The sequence below is a fragment of the Anser anser genome (assembly GCF_964211835.1).
Source record: "Anser anser genome assembly, chromosome: 3".
Lineage (NCBI taxonomy): Eukaryota > Metazoa > Chordata > Aves > Anseriformes > Anatidae > Anser > Anser anser.
In genome coordinates, this window is record NC_139722.1 from 25,523,549 (window position 1) to 25,541,568 (window position 18,020).

General features: G+C 41.0%; 1 protein-coding gene across 2 annotated transcripts in view; it reads left to right on the top strand.

Moving 5' to 3' along the window:
• The window catches only part of LRRC1 (leucine rich repeat containing 1), a 70,746-nt gene that overhangs the window by 27,875 nt on the left and 24,851 nt on the right, over positions 1-18,020 (top strand). For both annotated transcript variants that reach the window (XM_083829223.1, XM_083829224.1), the window contains exons 3-4: positions 2,477-2,555; positions 5,669-5,758. In XM_083829223.1, coding sequence (XP_083685349.1) covers positions 2,477-2,555; positions 5,669-5,758 — 169 coding nt within the window. The remainder of the gene's footprint in view (positions 1-2,476; positions 2,556-5,668; positions 5,759-18,020) is intronic.

The following is an 18,020-nucleotide window of genomic DNA, read 5'->3' on the forward strand; positions in this document are numbered from 1 at the left end:
TTAAACCGTGATTTGAGGACTACGTTTTACCCATCCTTTCTAACCTTAAAGGCCTAATGTTTCACTCTGACCTTAGAGGCCTGCCAGTACCTAAAGGGGGCCTACAGAAAAGCTGGGGAGGGACTCTTTGTCAGGGAATGTGGTGATAGGACAAGGGGTAATGGCTTTAACTAAAAGAGGGTAGATTTAGATTAGAGATTAGGAAGAAATTCTTCACTCAGAGGGTGGTGAGGCACTGGCACAGGTTGCCCAGAGAAGCTGTGGCTGCCCCATCCCTGGAGGTGCTCAAGGCCAGGCTGGATGGGGCTTTGGGCAACCTGGTCTGGTGGGAGGTGTCCCTGCCCATGGCAGGGGTTTGGAGCTAGATGATCTTTAAGGTCCCTTCCAACCCAAACCATTCTGTTTCTATGATTTATCTTGCCATTACTGGATTTCTAATATCAACTGTTTACCCTCAGTTATCCAAGTTGTTATGAAGGAGTTTTGTGAGAGATATAAAGCATCTCTGACAGGAGTTTGTCTCTAAAATAATCTGTTTTCTTGTATGGGAGAGCTGGTGCCAATGGCAGACCTTAGGCTTTGTGTAGTTTTAAAAGGAGTATATCTTCACCACCCCGTAAAGTGAACTTTGTACCTTGCGTACCACTTCATGTAAACCTTGCACTGAGCGGCTTTGGCCCTGCAGTTTGGTGTTGTGGAAGAGCAGCTTTGTTGTTGTTCCATGTGCTGCACTGTGGATGTTCATCTCTGTTGTTCATAAATTGTTTTGATATTTAGTAATGCTTGCAGCAGATCTGTCATGTGAAGGCACAGTGTGTTTTTGGGGTTGGTGAATGGACCACTCCAGAGCTATTTGTAAACTTCAGGAATCGTTTATCCTGCTTAGGCTTTATAACTGCTTAGGCTAATTTCAGACCTGTGCCTGGTGGATATGCAGGGTGCACTAGGGTTTGTGATACAGTTTATTTTTCCTCTGGGAGAAGGGGATGACTTGTGCACTTCAGAGAGCACCACTTGGGATGCAGTGAAACCCGCTGGGTGGTGCCTGTCCACCTCCGTCCCTCCAGCCCTTCCCAATCACTTAAGAAACAGAAGAGGGTTCCCAGGAGATGTTCTTGTACCAACCCTTCGTTGACCATTCACACCTGGTGATGGGGGGGGACTGGGAGATATTCATACCGGTTTGGGATTCAGTTCTGAGTCGGAATGAGTCAGAACAAGCGCATTTGCTCAGATGACCTGGCAGGAGATGGAGCCTGATGAGCAGGTACTTTCCTCCTGCTGTGCCTCCCATCACGCTGCTCAGGGGGAGAAGAGCTGAATGAAATACATAGGCGTTCAATTCTGAGCTACTCAGCTAGGTAGGAAGAGACCTAATTTCCAAATATTTTTCAGCGTATTTAGGTCACTGATGGCTGCTGAAGTCAGTGGTGCTACTTACATGAGGAAAATCTATGAAGACATTTCCTGAAGTATTATTTGTGGTGAGAATTGAAGGAAGGGGAGAGGGAATAGATGTAATACTCCGTAGAAAGAATGGAAATAGGAAAACCTGATCGCAAGACTGATTTTTATTTTAAGATTTACCACCTTTTCTGTTGAATTCCTTTCCAAGTGAATCATAACAATCTAAGTTGTTAAACAAGGAAACCAAGCGTATTTGTTCCATTCTTGCTGGATCTTGATGGCAATAAACAAGGACTTACACAGAAGGCCCACAGGCTACTCGTAGAAATGTAGCTGGAAGTAAGAGTCCCAGAACAGCTTTTTATTTTTAAGATAGCATTGACGAGCTTCACTAGATAAATGTGTAATATTGAACATACCTGAAAAAAAATGTTTTCACATAGGAATATCTCTGATTAGTTTCTGGCAATTTGAAGTAGTATGCTAGCTCTTATATGGGACCAGTTGTTTGAATAATTTGAATAATATTTTCAAATTAACTGTCTTTATTGTGAGGAAGGCTGGTTCTGTTCCCATGCGTCTGTGTTATGAGCAGAGAGACTTGCATGTTCTCTTCTTCCCTTCCTTGTTTTCCCTCCCCCTGTACTTTCTGCCAGCACAGATTGTGGGTGTGTATTGATCAAATTACAAGAGGTTCAGACTTTAATTGGTTCTTTAGAACAGTCTTAGGATGTGGAGAATCTTTTTTTAAATTTTTTTTCTGGACAGAGACTGATAAAGATCAGTCCAAGGACAGGTGAGTAGTTTAGGTTCAGTAAAAAGCATGTGGAGCAGGAGGGGGAAGTGGGATTTGAAAAAGCACAAAATGACTCTGCCCTGCTAGTTGCTCTTGCTCTCATTTGAAGTACGAGTACTTGGACATGAAACAGTCTTGCATGTTGAAATGTCTTGAAAGATACCAAGATAACTCCTTGCAGTAGCAAGTTACCGAATGTAATGAGGCAATAGTTTCAGTGTAGATGCAGTACAGTTGTTGATGATGTTTTTTTTCCCTTTTTTTCTTCCGCAGATATTCCTGAAATACCAGAAAGCATCTCATTCTGCAAAGCACTACAGGTAGCAGATTTCAGTGGGAATCCACTGACTAGGTAATTTCCACCTTCTTCTTAGTACTTGCCATACCAGAATTACAATCTTGCTGTAACAATTACAATTTTAAATAAGCCCTTAAAAATTGTGATCTAGCATCTCTATGAAATCTTGCCAACAGCGTCTGTCTCTGGCAGTGATTGTAGCAGAAGTTCAGATTTAAAAAGCGATGTGCATCTTTACTGGGAGGGGATGAAATTTGTTAGCCAACCAGGAAAAATGTAAATCTGATTCTCTCAATTTTCATTTCTCCTCTTAAATGCGTAGGATAACCACGCTCATACTTGGGAGAGATAAGGCAATGGTTAGCATGAATGCATTGGCACAAACCCAGGTGCCTGACAATTTGGAATAGACTGTAGATCAGCTGCTGCAGATAATGGCTTTTTCTAATGATTAAAGCTTGGACTAGTGTTTCATCACTCTCCCATCAATTGGGACACAGTGACATGCAGTAACATGTGGCAAAAATGTACCGCATACGTTGGTGGCTGCTACTGCAGCTCCTGGTCTGTGTTCTGATGAACTGGGGACTGGGGATTACACACATCTACAGAAGAGGAGCTTTGTTTACGTTTCGCTGTTCCACTTGCTGACAATTTGGAATTTATATAGTGAAATGAGACTGGAGATAGCAAGGAAGAGAGGAGGTGATCTGCCAGCTAAGGCCTTTGAACACTATTTGGAGAACGATTTCCTAAACCAGCCTGTGCCACAGAGCTCCTTTGTGATGCCGAGCAATTCACATAAGCCAGAGTATTCACAGTGGGCATTAACCGACTTGCTTTGCTGTGCACTGAGATAGGCTGGGAATACTTGCATGATTAGCTGGCTGGCTGGAGTGCATGAGTGGTAACAAACAGCTGAGTGTCTGTAATATCTTAAGCCGCTGCAGCGGTTTTGCAGGACAGCTTCTCCCCCATAGGCAGCTGAGATTCTTCAGAGCTGCGCTTTGAATATAGCGCATAGTGCATTCTAAGTTCTCTGGAAATTTGGATCTCTAAGCATTAAAGGGACACTTGTGATCTTAATCCCTGGGCCTCTGTAGCCCATTTATATACTGAGGATAATAATACCGCAAAAATCTGGTAAAGCAAACTGAAGCTGAACTGGTGTTTAGATATTAAAGTGATGAGGGTCACTGAACAGCCTTTTCCCGGAGATGAGTGCGCTGTACATAAAGCACAGAGCTGCATCTCATGGTAATGAAATAAAAAAAAATTAAGTAGCAGCATGTTAGTTGTTGTTGTTCTCCATTTTGTGCACTGAATAAGGCCTGAGGCCCAAGCAATGGATCTCCTTCAACAGCATCTGTAAGGCATAACTACAGCTGAGAGGAATTAACAAAAGAATTGAAAGGCTTTTTAATGGGGTTGAAATAGATCTCATAATTCTTTGTTGGTGCTTGCAGGAGAACTTTAAAAATTCTTGATAAAGTGGCTCCAAAGTATGTGTGTGTCCTGGAAAATATCACTCCAAGCAACCTAGTAAGTTAGAAAACAGAGATAACAGAAGCTGTTTACACACGGTTGCCTGGTGCTTCCTATGATGAGGTCCAGAGTTTCAGTTTTACCTGTGTAACAGCATGTAGGTCTTGGCACTAATTAGCCCAGATAGAGTGATAAAGCCTAGCAGTCATTTCCTTTTATGTGTGATGTGCTGGAACTTTTTTTTTTTAAGCTATCGATTCTTGCTCTTATTTTCACTAAGCTTAAAAGCCAGTCAGAGATCTTCCCAATCAATGCCCTTCCACTAATACAGTATGTTGCCTCATTGTCAAATTTACTGGCTGATGAATCTGCAGTATTAAAAGTGGCTGATGATTTTGGGGCTTATATTAAAAAGGAGGCCCATTTTTGTAGGTTAGACTAGAAGACCGCAATATCTATACACAATGCTATAGATGATCAGAACGTTTAACTCTAGTCTTAAGAGTATTAGAGCCTAAACGGTAAAACTGCTGCTTCCAAGCATGTTACTACTATTGTACGGGCAGGGGGGTGTACAGCTCTCATTGTAGAGACACCAAGTGGGTTCTGTTAGTAATGTACAGAACATGACAACGCAGTACGGGGTTGAGCACATGCGAAGTCCCCCTACTGTCATTTGTCTGCTTCCCTTTCCCCATCACGTGCAGCTGTTTGCCTGCGTACCATGTCTCCTGTTAGAGGTCTGCAGGTTGCACCGTGTACCTGGAGCTGGGGGACGTGGGGAGCAGGAACCAAACCAAATGCTATGGCCTGAGCTAGGTTTCAGGCTCTGAGGATCATCTAGAAGGTGGCCGGCTGAGCAAAGGACCTCTCCTCCCCTGCATCACCGCTGCTTTTACCCTACCTGCCTCCTGTGTCTGCGCACTGCGAGCGGAGCTGCTTGGTGCACCCTGGCTGCCAGAGAGCAGGGGTGCAGGGATCCTTTGGAGTGAGCAGGGGGAAGCCAAGCATTGCAGAAAACTGGGTGTTGAACCAAAAGGCTTTGGGGCTTGGGGAGCATTTTGCATATGCTGCATTTTATAGTGAAAGAGGAGAGGGATTACATGCTGTTGTGTTGTGAAGCAGTGAACGTGGAGTGCTGTAACAACGGAACATTGTCCTGATAGCAAACAGACTGTTTCTTCAAAACACAGCAGCTGAAGAACAGCCTAGTAGCTAACACAAAATGGCCCTGCTGTAAGCATGTAGGCAACGGAATGTACATGCATGAAACTAGTTTGTTTGATTATTTTACCATATAGGTGATGCAGGATAATACCAATAGTTTTTTTCTTCTATTTAATTTTAAATTTATTGAAATGCCTTGTATGTTCTCAAGTCATATGGCTTTTTGGAGCTGTAAATTGGAGACAGGGAAGAGAGGAGTCAGGAGACAGATATTACCTGCACTTTGACACAGAGGAAACTTTAAAGTCTCTAAGCCATGTTTTTATTTATTTTTTTTTACTATGATCCCTAGAATTTTTTGAGAGCCATGCTGGAGTCTAGGCATTCCTCCCCTTTCTGTGTACATTGGCTAAATAGACTTTAGTTTTCTGCTACATGTTCTCATTTTTGCTGTGTATTATATTAATGTGAATACTTACACTGGAAGTCCTTGACTTGAATTAATATCTCCATAGGTTGCCCGAAAGCTTTCCTGAATTACAGAATCTAACATGTCTTTCAGTAAATGACATCTCTCTGCAAGCACTACCTGAAAACATTGGGAAGTAAGTTTTTTCTTTTTTTTAAACTTTATTGGTATCTTTATTTTTCTATCTTGTTATATCTACTGTATAAATGACTAGTATAACTGTAAATAATGTGATTACCTATACAATTATTTACAGGTTTGCTTTTTTTTCTTTATATTGATCTGTTTAAAAAAATCACTTTGCATTTTCACTTACCTTTAGCAGGCTAACGCAGAAGCTGAATCATGTATGTTTATGCTTATGCTCTGTTCTCAGGGATTTGGAGTAACTTGGATTTTTAAATGCAGAATTAAATAGGTGTTTTATGATGCAGAATTGACCTTTTACTTTCCTTCGCTGTGATAAAGGCCATTGATCCATTATTGTGAACATGTCAGCCAGCTTGCAGCTTAGCTCAGAACCAGACAGTGTTGGCACAAGAACAAACGGGTAAAAGCTGGCCATGATCAGGATGGAAATTAGAAGGTTCCTAATCATAGCAGCAGTCTGCTTCTGAAAAAACTCCAGCGGGAACTGTCGAGATGGAAACTCACAAAACAGCTCTTAAGGTGAAATTTGATAAGCTTCTGAGATGTTTGTTAGCTCTGGAAAGTACAGCATGATTGCAGGGACAGAATTCCAAAGTGGAGCACATGAAAAGTAAAGGGTACTTCATGTCTGTCTCATTTTGGCTGTAATAAACATCCACGCTAGCAAACAGGAATGTCTTCTCTCTTAGTGGAGAGAAGGGTAGCTCTTCTGATTTGAAGGAGAAAAGGCATTTTCGTGTCTCCTCAATTAAACAGGTGAGAGTGGCTTTGCTCATTCAGTTTAAGGGCCCATCTAGCCTAACTTTCTTCTCCTTCTACTTCTAATAAGTAGATACCTAGTGAGGATTAAGAAGCAAAGTGTGTGTTTGATTACTCCTTTTACCATCCTCTGGTTCAGGGGATTTCCTGAGTTTTGGATTGTGGTTAGTCTAATGGTAGCAATAATGAATCCCTCTTCCACTTACTAGTCCAGTTTCTCATTGAGTTTATGGAGACATCTTTAGTATTTGCCCCTGGCAAATAGCTGCAAAAGTTTATTACCCATTGCATTGGTTTTCCTTTGTTTGTTTGTTTTTGAGCCTGACTCCACCTGTCTGGCTGCTTTTTTTTTTTGCTAGTATTGGAAGAGACAGTGAACAGTTGATCCCTATGCTCTTGGTCTGCCATTGACTTCGTAGATTTCTATGATAACCCCAGGTGCTTTTTTTTTCTTTTTTTTTTCAGGCTGAAGAGTCTAGCTCGCTATTCCAGCTCCAGAAATAGTTTTCACTGAACTGAAGAGATCAGATCTGTGCTTTAGCTCAACTTTATTACATTTGTTGGAAAACTTACCATTTTAGAGAATTAGAAATTTCCTGCAGCACCTGATAGTTCTGCCTCTCTCTGGTTACTGTGCCCAACTTGGATGTTGAGTTGTGTAACAGTAGAAGCCTATTGATCTTGGACATCCTTTCATAAAGTGGAGTATTTTTAACATGGATTCTTTGGGGAGCTAGCATAGTCTCTAACAATCATTAAAAGCCAACTGTTTCTAAATAGAGGAGCCCTCCAGAAGGGATCTTATTAAGAGCTCCTGCACTGTAGTCAAGTCCAGACCAGTACTGCTTTAGCCACTTCCCGTGTATATGAAAGCTGTCAGCTGGCACCAGCCCCAACAGAAGTAGAAAATACCTTTTGAAACCTTCCACAAGCACTAACAGGTACAGCTAATGTGTGCCCACTGACTACGGCAAAGTCTAACTAAAAATTGCACGGGCTGGGGCTTTTGTAACATTCTTTTCTATAAAAAGTTCACAAAACTTTTCTTGCAGCTTTTCTCAGCACTGGCAGCTAAGAACAGGCTTGTTCGGACTTCTCGGTTACTGAAAACCTAGGGATAAAACTCTGGATCCTGCCTGGTTTTGAAAATGAATACAAGAAACATGACAAGCTGAAACAATTCCCAAAACATAAAGGGGACTGCTGCTTTGCAAATGATATCTGGAGAAAGGTTACTGGCTTCCCTGGCAGGTCACTGCCTACTGTGACTCACCTCCTTGCTTACCCTGCCTGCCATTTGATCGTGTGGCTCTATTTTGGAGCAAACGAATAGAAACAATTTTGGTTCATATGGGGTTATCAGGCATTTGCAGAGATGTCAGTATGTTCAGCTATGCAAAAATAAGTGTAATAATCTTCCAAATTTTGATCCTAAGTAGTCCAAGGAGATGCAGCGGAACTATTTCAACCTTACATGAGCTGTTGCAGAATACAGCAGTGTAACCCTCAAAACCTGTATACAGTTCCCAATATTGAAGCGAAAAACCAGGGATCTTCACTTGCTTCAGGAAGAATCATGCTTGTCTTGGTGTTCCTGGTGAATTTTCCTGGAGGGCTAGACTTTTATTCAGATCTGATAGGCCTGCTTTGATCTGAAAAATACACCCAGGATAGCTTTCTAAGAATATGCATATTTTATTTACACAAACCCACGTGTTTTTTTTTTCTTTTTAGCAGCTATTTCTGCTAATCAGGTTTATGCTTAAAGAAGCAGATAGAAGTGTGTTGGGCTGTTCTCTTTGGCTCATCAGGTATTCACAATAGATAGGGATATGGCAGTTCAAAAGTAAGCTTTGGCTTTTCCAACTCAGAAGAATATTAACATAACAGGAGGGAAACTAATGACATATCCCACAGAAATGTAACTGTTCCTGAAGTCTGGTAGGGACTGTTGATCTGCATTGGAGTACATTGAACTGACCTAAATCCTACCCAATGACTTTTTTTTTTTTTAATACATCTCACGTCTTGACCAGTAACAAAAGAGTAGGGCTCCTTTTCTGTCTTTTCACTTCTTCAGACTATGGAATTTCAGCCATCAGTGACGAAGAGAAAGGTATACTAATTATAGCTGGAAATGATTGAGAAGTCTTATTTGTAGCCAATTAGGACTGCAGCACAAAGTCCTTACATGACTTTTTCCACTGAGAGTGAATTTTACCAACATTTTTGAATACTATTACATCTATAAATAACAAATTATTATTTTTCTGTCTAGCTACCAACAGGTGCAGCTTTCCTTTTTTAGTTCACACAAGTTTCGTCATTTATTTTAAGTGTGAATTCGATGGTCCCGTTGACTGCCTTTTGTTTGATAAAAGCAGTGAAATACTCGGTGGATTCTCTAAATGTTGTATACTCGTGTTTTTTGTTCCCCTCTCTGTTCTCTTTCTTTTGCACTTTCTGGGACCCCCAAAATGCTGGGTATTAAAAAGAAGATAACGCTTATTGTCTCTGTGGCTGAAGAGACCAAAAAAGGCTCTTCCAGGTGTTTGGATGTTTGCAAATGCCTTACTGGAGTTCCTGTGTGCTTTGGGTAATGATCCATGTTATTATTTGATGGAGTACGCTGGGCCTATGTGCTTTGTGTGAGATGTCAAATAGTGAGCAAGGAAGTACATATTTGGTGAGTTACTCTACTACAGCTGTATTTGTTTTGGGAAAAACTTGACATCCATGTGCTTGCTACTGGTCTTCTGGCCACCGGAGTATGTGGAAACGTAGGGAAAAACATCCTGAAGTCTTAGAATCTTGTCTGGGAAACTGCCTAATACAGCCAGTGAAATCTCTAATTCACTTTAGTATAGTATAGCGATCACTATGTACTTAAAGAATACATACATATATATATATATATATATATATATAAAATTAAACTACTTACTTCAAATGTTGTGGCACCACAGATTTGCCCTCCTGCATTAAATGAGGAAAGCAGCAAAAGTATTGGCTCATTTTTTCAAACAGCAGTACTTCAGAGGCTAGTTCAGAAGTTCTTCCTGACAGTAGGTAATAATCTTATATTTCACTTGTGGGGAGCATTTGGTGGAAGTGAGTCTTCCAGATATTCGCTCCAGTTTTCCCATGCTCTGATGTGTAAGATGAATACCAATGATCAGCTTCACTGTCTCAGGCGAGTATCTTAATTCATTCAAGCTTTTGACATGTAAAATTGCTGTTTATATTTTTATTGTGCCATTAAGAATTCTCCTGCGCAGTCCTTCCGAATGTTTCTTTTCCTTTGTGTTGCCAAAGTGGAGTGTACACGAGGCTCCCAGGTGGGCGTTTGAAGAACATAGGCGATGCCTCTCTATTCCCTTTTGTCTTCTTGCTTGTACACAGCCATACTCAGTGTATATCAGCTCGTCTTCTTCTGTGTGACCAATTCAATCTGCATATCCAGTGCTGGTACATGTGCTACAAGTTTTCCCTTGTCAGATAAAAACATTTCTTTTTTTAAGCCCGTGCCTTGTCTGTAATTTTAGTGTGTCACAGATCTTTTTGCTGTGCTCTGCTTTGGGACTTGGTAACACACTGGATATTTTAATATTACCAATGCTATTTTTTTAGTGTTTCTCTGCGGTCTTTTAACTCATGGTGTGGAGCAGAACAGTGAATGCTAATGCGTGTGAGATATTTAAGCTAATAATTAGTTGAATAGGGATAGGAGTTGTCCTGTTATCTAGTTGAACCATTCAGAGAAACAGGTTATACAATTTAAGCTGTTAGTGGGAGTGTCTTTTTCAGTGTTTCTCAGCCTAATGAAGCAAGTCTAATTTCCCTGCCTATTCTGCAGCACCAGGATTGTGAATGCAGAGCTGTCTGACGAGCAGGTGTAGTCTGTTCCTCCCACCATGGGTAGCATTTAGGAATTTCCATTTGCTTCCGGGGTTTTTCTTCAATAGCTCCTTACTTAACATCCAGAACACAGGGGCATAACTTTTTCCTGAAATTCAAAAATCAGGGTGTTTCTTCGTACCTGCCTGTAAGCCTTCCTGGGGCATGCCTTACAGTGATATGGATAATCAGGTGCACGTCTGTCCTGAGCACATTCTGTCCTTACGTGTTCATTCAGTGGTGTTGGCTTTGGGGTTAGTTCCCCGCATCCTACAGAGTGATGTTGGCTTTTTGCCAACAAAGATCTGGGGACTTAAAGATTCATGCTGTGCTCTCATGGTTTGACGTCTAGAAAGAAGACAGATTGTGTCATCATTGTATATTTGTTTATTTATGGCTCTTTGGCCTGAAATGAAGTCCAAATATCTAGTTTTAAGTACTTTGTGAGTATCTGATGTTTAATCTAGCATTGGATTTTCAGATGTGTGCTTCGGAAGGAATCTGCACTAACCAAAAAAACATTCAAGTATTAATTTCATGCTGAAAGGACTTAGTTTTGTCAAACTGTGTGGGGACAGCAAAATCAGAAGGTACAACTTTCTTTACTGGCAGAAGCAAAGTGCGTAGCTTTACTACTGTGCTTAAATTATGATTTAAGGCCTGCTGCCCATCAGTATACAAAACATCTCTCTCTTATCCAATCTTTAGCTTTCACCATTTTTTTCAGCTATCTTGCCCGTGTCTGAAAAAGACAAAGACATGATTTATAGTATCCCCATGATTTGCAGCCCTTTCTTCAGAGAGCTGTACAGTCTGTGATGGAAGAAAGTAGAGTAGCTTCGTGTTGGCTTTAGAAACCTTTAAAATGGGGAGGTGAGAGTTTCTTTAGACGGATGTTCTTCTTGATGCCAATGACTGATGAGTCTGGTTTACCCCCAAGCTTGCAAGCGGGCTGAGTGGATCTGAGGGCCTTACTACTGAGAGGGAATTACCAGGTAAGCAGAGAAATTTTCCTCTTGATGTCTGCAGCTAGCATATGCGTTTCATAATGCAAATGAACATAATGCAGAGAGCGGAACAAATGTTAGATGTGTTATAGGTGTGCTTTTCAAGAGTCACAGAACCACAAGTATCCAGAGGTTTCATGTTAGGGAAATAAAATTGCTGAGCATGGTATTTAATATATATGTTCTTAATTATAGAAGCTTAGAAGTTTTCATCAACTTCTGAATTCGGAATCTTTAATGTTGATCTGAATAGGAGTAGCTGGACAATACAAGGTCTTCAAAGGCAGGGACAATACTCTTAATGCAGATGGTCCAGAAGCAGGTCAGAACAGTATCCTTATTTTCCTAATGGATTCCTGGGCCTGTCTTTGGCTGTATTTTTCTTAGTGTACGCTAGAATGTCACAAGTGTAGACTGTACATCTGGCAGCATTGCACAGAGTGTGAAAAGCTCTAGAAGTTGTCTGGAACAAGACAGTATTAAGGTTTCGCATAATACGGTCTTACATGATAACAAAAGTCGGGAGGCTTATCTTGCAAACACATAGAAGAACTATTTGTAGTTGGCCTGACTAGGCTGACTATATATAGTATTAGACATTCTCACTCTGAATTTAGCATGACAAGTAATATTTACAGTTTGAGTAGGTGGAGTGTTTGGTGTTAATCACAGCTGTTTGCTAAATGGCAAAAACTGAACGTTAAGGAACTCGAAAGTTTATTTCAGGAACAATGGAATAGTGAGTGCGGTACCATCTGGCCTTCAAATAAGAGAAGTTGCATCTTGTATGCTGTACAAGGAAGAAGCACTTAACATATATTTAGCAATTATTTTTTGTAAATAAAAATACACAATTTTGGTTAAGTAGTGGGAAACTAATGTTGCGTGAGTGGAATGGAAGAGATTTTGAAAATGAAATCTTGTTGTAATAGTGAATTGGCTTAGCTTCCCCAAATTGTTTCAGTAATCTTGATAAGCAAATTGAAGAAAGCATTCAAAACTGAACAGGCTGTACTGTAATTACAGATCTCTCTTATCTCTTAATGATCCCTTTTGAAGGTCAGACTGAGTTCAGTTTCCCTGTCTGTCTTTTGGACCATGCTCGCTGCTGTGTGTGAGAGAGAAGTGAATACAGCATCTTGGAAAACAAGCTTATGTAGAAAACTATTCCTAGTTAGCAGCTTAGACTACCTCTGTTACAGATTTAAGGAGCTTCTTGGTCGTAAGCTGTACTACTTTTCTCCGTATCTAAAATTTGGATGCGACTTGTACTGAATTGTCTGTTTAGCCTTTCTTCCAGTTAGTGGCTGATAAGATACAGATATGTTTCTATCTTTCTTTTTTCCCTTGTGGCAGACCTGTAGCTCTTTTACGAGCCAGTTAATTGTATCAACAGTTTGATTCAAGTAACTAATGATTCAAATGCTCTTCCTCTGGCTTTCAGTGTCTTTCCTGTTTAAGTCTAGGATGACAAAATTATCAACTTTACTTTCTTTTGTGCCTACTTAAAATTGGTTTTCCAAGGAAGCCTTGGCAGCCCTTCATAAGTTCACCCTTGACAAGGGGGAAGCAGAAACCAACTTCACTTGCCCTTCCCTTGTATATTACACATGTAAACTTAAGAGGAAAAAATAGTGTTGAGCTTAGATGCAAGTTGCTTCAAGTTGGTTTGCCTTTAGAGGGGAGGGGGGTAAATGGTCCCAAAGGTGACTTTTGGAAGAGTGGTCTTCAGGCCTGCTGAGGAGGAGACGTAATAACAGCTTCATCAAAACGAAATCTAGCTACCTTGCTTTGCAGTTATTTTTATAGCAGCACTTATATTCAGAGGTAAAAGAGTAGGACCTCGCGTGTGTGAAGATAATATGTTTTGAATGGGTAAGTGCCCTCATTTAGGAAATAAATTCATGCTGTAGTTTCTGGCTCACCTAGGAGTTTGTAGGATTCAGTAGCTAAGACTTTGCAAAAAGCACTCTCCCTTATTGCATGATGTGGGCCTAAGGTCTCTCTTTAAATTCTGTTGGATTAGTCTTGCAAAAATTCTTTGTCATTCACGCTGTACAGCAGGTTTCTGTAACTGAAGGGGAACCCAGCAAGGAGGTGAGACACTGGTTAAACTGATATTTGGAGGGGAAAAAAAACAACTTAAGCTTAAGCTAGAAAGGAAACTAGCTGCAGTTCTATACTATCTGTAGGTTACCATACAATGGATATAAATTTTAAGCCTCTTTCGTGATAACTTTGTCTAATTATGTCAGTATTAAGCAGTAGCTGGAAGGAAAATAAGTATATAGTGTTTTTAGCTTTCTAAAAAAGGGGGGTAAAACGTGCACTGGGAGGTGCATGGTTACATGTTAGTGGAAACTTAGCGAATTTGAGAGGCGTAATAATTTCCTACAGAGGTAATACTGCTTCTCTTGTGTTGGAAATGTCCTTAAGCTCAAGAAACCCCCTGAGTTTCAGTGAATAATTTAGGTGCTGGAGTTGGGAGTTTGGTCTTGCCAGGCTTCTGCAGCCATCGTAGAAAGAGGGGGTGAGTGAAGGAGACTTCTTCAGGGAGTGACCTGGGACAGGAGCCTGTCCGCAGGTGTAAGTTGAAGTGCTCCTGTTCTGAGTACGTGGCATTTTGAGAGCTGGCCAGTGCCTGATTAACCCCATCATTTCCCTGGAAAAAAACACAGCTAAATGTCAGCTTCTGAGTGAACTGTCAGGCTGCAGCAAGAAGCCTCGTGGGATGGGAGTAGCTGAATGGGATCCTGTCAGGTGAGTGACGAGTCACGTAACCGGCGTGTCCTGGGGCAGGGCTGTGCGTGTCCCCTTTGGACGCGGGAATGGGCTGCAGTGTATCTCAGTGCACCTCGTTTCATGCATCTTGTTTCCCGTTGCCAGAGTACCAGTTACCCTCTCATCTCTTGGAAGAAGACCCTTGGTAGGCAGGAAGACTGGCTTGCTCCTTATCTGCTCAAAAAAGGAAATCGAGTTGCCAAGTTTACACGCCTTTCCTTCCTACTCCAGTGTCCTGCTGGATGTTTCAAAATGTATGTGCTGTGTAGGGGTGCAGGGGCAGGACCTCATCAAGGTAACAGTAACCTTTAGATGCTGGCCCAGTGGGCTGAAAGCCTTTGGAATCGGTGGAAATAGCCAGAAAGCAGAAGCCATCACACTTCTGCATTCTGTGTCCTTGCACTGTGTTCTGTAGCCATGGCCATAGCTGCATAAAAAAATGTAATACCAAACCAAATACCAAGTCTTTACTGTGTTTCTTACCTTAGCCTCTGAAGAGAAGAGTTTTCTGCATATTCTTAGAAATCATTCCCAGATAAAATAACCACCTGTATGGTACTAGTGCTTTCAGAGAAGAAATTAATAGTTTCTTCATCTGCATCTTATCCCAACTCTTTCTGAATGCCTTGAGTATTGCGACAGATTAATTCTGAAATCGTACTGTTTCTGAAGTCTAGAATGAAACCATTCCTCTTACTGCCTGTGATGTGTTAAGCTACAGAGTTCATTAAAGATAACAGAGCTCAAAGCATCTCCCAGATTGCTACCTTCTCCTTTTCCTGTCAGCATAATGGGCCTTGCTTATTGTAGGGCCTTTGGTGACTCTTTCTGTGCCCAGAACCATCCTTACTGTGTAGGACTTGCCTTTGCTCCATATAAATCCAGGGACCGTGCCAACTTGCTTGTCTTTTGCTTCTCTTTGCAATCTTAATGTGAGGAAAAGGTCGTTCTTTATGGGTTGCTGCTACCAAAACTGCATTGAGGATTTTGCATTCCAATAACCAGCTGAAGCCTGTTGGAAAGCTGCAAATGGGGCCTTGCATTTCTGCAAGTACTTTATATCTTCATCTCATGCGATTTTGCTCCATTATTTCCCAATGTCTGACTTTTCCTATGTGCTCAGCTGTGTCGTGCTCCTCACATAGGATTGAAATACTTGAGGCTTCTATTAATGAAATGAGATGGCTGTTGTTCAGGTTTTTTATTAACAACATTAGCTTTCATATTAGTCCTTTTATCCTTCATTTTCATTTTCTCCCAGCTTTTTCCACCTTTCTATTTTTTTCCACTTTTTCATAAGAAAATACTGTGAGCGTCACTGTGCTTCCCCTTTCTTTCCTCAGAAGCCTTTGCTGGTGTACCCAAGGGCTTGAGCACTTCTAGTCCTGTTGTGGCAAGGGGTGAGATAAATTGGGGCAGATAATGTTGTCTTAAGGCTGACTTTCTGTTGTCTTAAGTAGGAGAATGATACGGCTGTCTATGGTGTTAAAGCACCAGCATAACTCATCTCAGCTTTGTCTTTTATAACTTTAGAGTATCTTTAACATATAGGATACACTGAAAAAGATGTGATTTCATCCAAGGTAACTAGGGAATGTGTCTGTCTTTTTTCTATGGTGTTCTTTTTTTTGTAACTGCAGTTGGTAGTATTTTGCTTACTGCAATGCGTTGCTGTTGTCCACAGTCATCTGTCTGCTTTTGAAATGGTTGTTTTGTAGGATATGTTGCTACTGAGGCTTTTTTTTTTTTTTAATTAATCCAAGTAAAAATAGCCTTGCTTTGGAAGAACAAAACCGTGCTTTAATTCCAGTGTTAGTGGCTCGTTCTACTGTTCTCTTTATTTTGGAAGAGATGCTGTAGTTGACATAAAGGAGTATTCGCAGAGTTCCCTAGGTGCATCCTTTTCTGTTGAACATGTTAGGTTGTGAGTTTCCCTCCGAAATCCTGGCAGGTGTGCTCAGGAAAGATGTTTCCAGCATTTACAGACTACTTTATTCCTTGTAGTTTTGTTCTCAGTTACTGCTTTTTCACATTTCTTCTTTTCATTCTTCCAGCTCTCGTGATGAACACCAGTACCTAAAGTTACTTTAAGTACAGCACTGAATAAACTTACCTGGTTTGTACTGAAAGTGGCATTTTTAGCCATGTCATACCTTTAGATTCTGCTTGGTTCCACCCTTAAACCCGAAATCGTCTGGAATGCTAAAATGGAAAACTCGGTAATTATTTCAATTACTGGATCCTCTGGCTGGTTTTGCTGTTGCCTTGTGCTCAGTAATTTCACACACATGCTCAGCATTCAGTGTGTGTGGTAGCTTTTGTGGTGAGAATGATTACAATATTAATGCTTTTACAAGTTTCGTAGCTTCTTACAATAGTAGCCTTGGAAAAGCACTCCGTTTTTCCCCCCCTTTAGAATGCAGATGACATTTTGTTTGTACATTTTCTGATTTTGCAGGGGGAGAGGACTGTTTGTCGCTTTGTTCTAGAGCAGTCTGCAATGCTCTCCAGCATGTTTGTATTTCTAAATGCGGTTGGTGAGCAGCTGCTGCCAGAACTGTGTCTCCTGCCCTAGCAGGCTACATCGCCTTTGTGTCTTACAGATTGCAACAACAAAAAAAAACACAGTGACTGTTATTTCTCTCCTAGATTAAAACTAGGAATAGGGAAAGATTCTGGAACTGTTAGGTATGGCTTCTTTTAGTTCCTTTGAAAATCTTCAGAAAGACTCTTTATTAACAGTGCATCCACAGAATTAATGGCAGAGGGAAAAGAAAAAAAATTTCATTTACTATACTGTGAAAAATCTGTTTGTACCTGAGGAACAATTACACTTTCCAGAAAGAATGTGTTATTAAATCAGAAAATGTATTTGAACAGTAGCAAATGGCTAAAAATCCTGTCTGTTTACATAAATTAACAGTGGGAAAGTGTTAGTGAACATATAATGTACTAAGAACCCTTGGTAAGTATAAGGAAGAGCTAGATCTCTGCTCTGTAATGTGTCAGATCGGTGCTCTGGTACATCAGCAGGCCTTGCCCATTTTTGCTTGCTATTTTATACTCTAAATGTTTTCCCATGCAATTTTTAAATTGCAATTGCAATATAGGCTTGCTGGGAGCGGATCCTATAACTTGTAGAAATTTAAGACTAATGAGTTTCCTCATATTTTCTGGCCTCTTGTTTTGGAAGGATCCACCTTAATCATAATAGTTCAGTCTAATGGAACAGCTTTGCTGATGTAAACTTTGTAGCCTTAGTCTCTATTTTACATGACTTCATTTCCCCTATTGGGGTCTGCTTATATTGTGTTTGGACTGGACTTGAGAACCTGGAAGGAGTACAAAGGATAGATTAAAGGGGTGGAGGGAAGTGTCTGTATTTTGTTCCCGGGTGAAGTTGTAATTGTAAGCACACTCGGAGTAAGAACAGCTGTAGAATAAAGAAGTTCTCATCTAGAAAGCTGTGTCACTGGGCATGAAGACATAACCCCACAGGTAGTGGACTCCCATAAGAAGTCTAACCTCGACCTGTGGTCAGCCACAGTTGCTGTAAAGCACACGATCAGCAGCTGGGTGCAAATCCAGCTATCAGCAGGGGTCTGCAGGGCCACAGCTACCCAGGGACTACCACCGTACTGCTGGCTGAGGCAGCACAGATGCCCTCCTTGCACCTTTCTGGCAGCTGTACTGACCCAGGTGTTTAAGGGGATTTATAGTACATTGGATTAGGGATCTGTATTATTCTTTTTTGCTGGGTTATTTTTAAGGAGGATCAATTTCCTGAGCCGATTCACTGCCCTG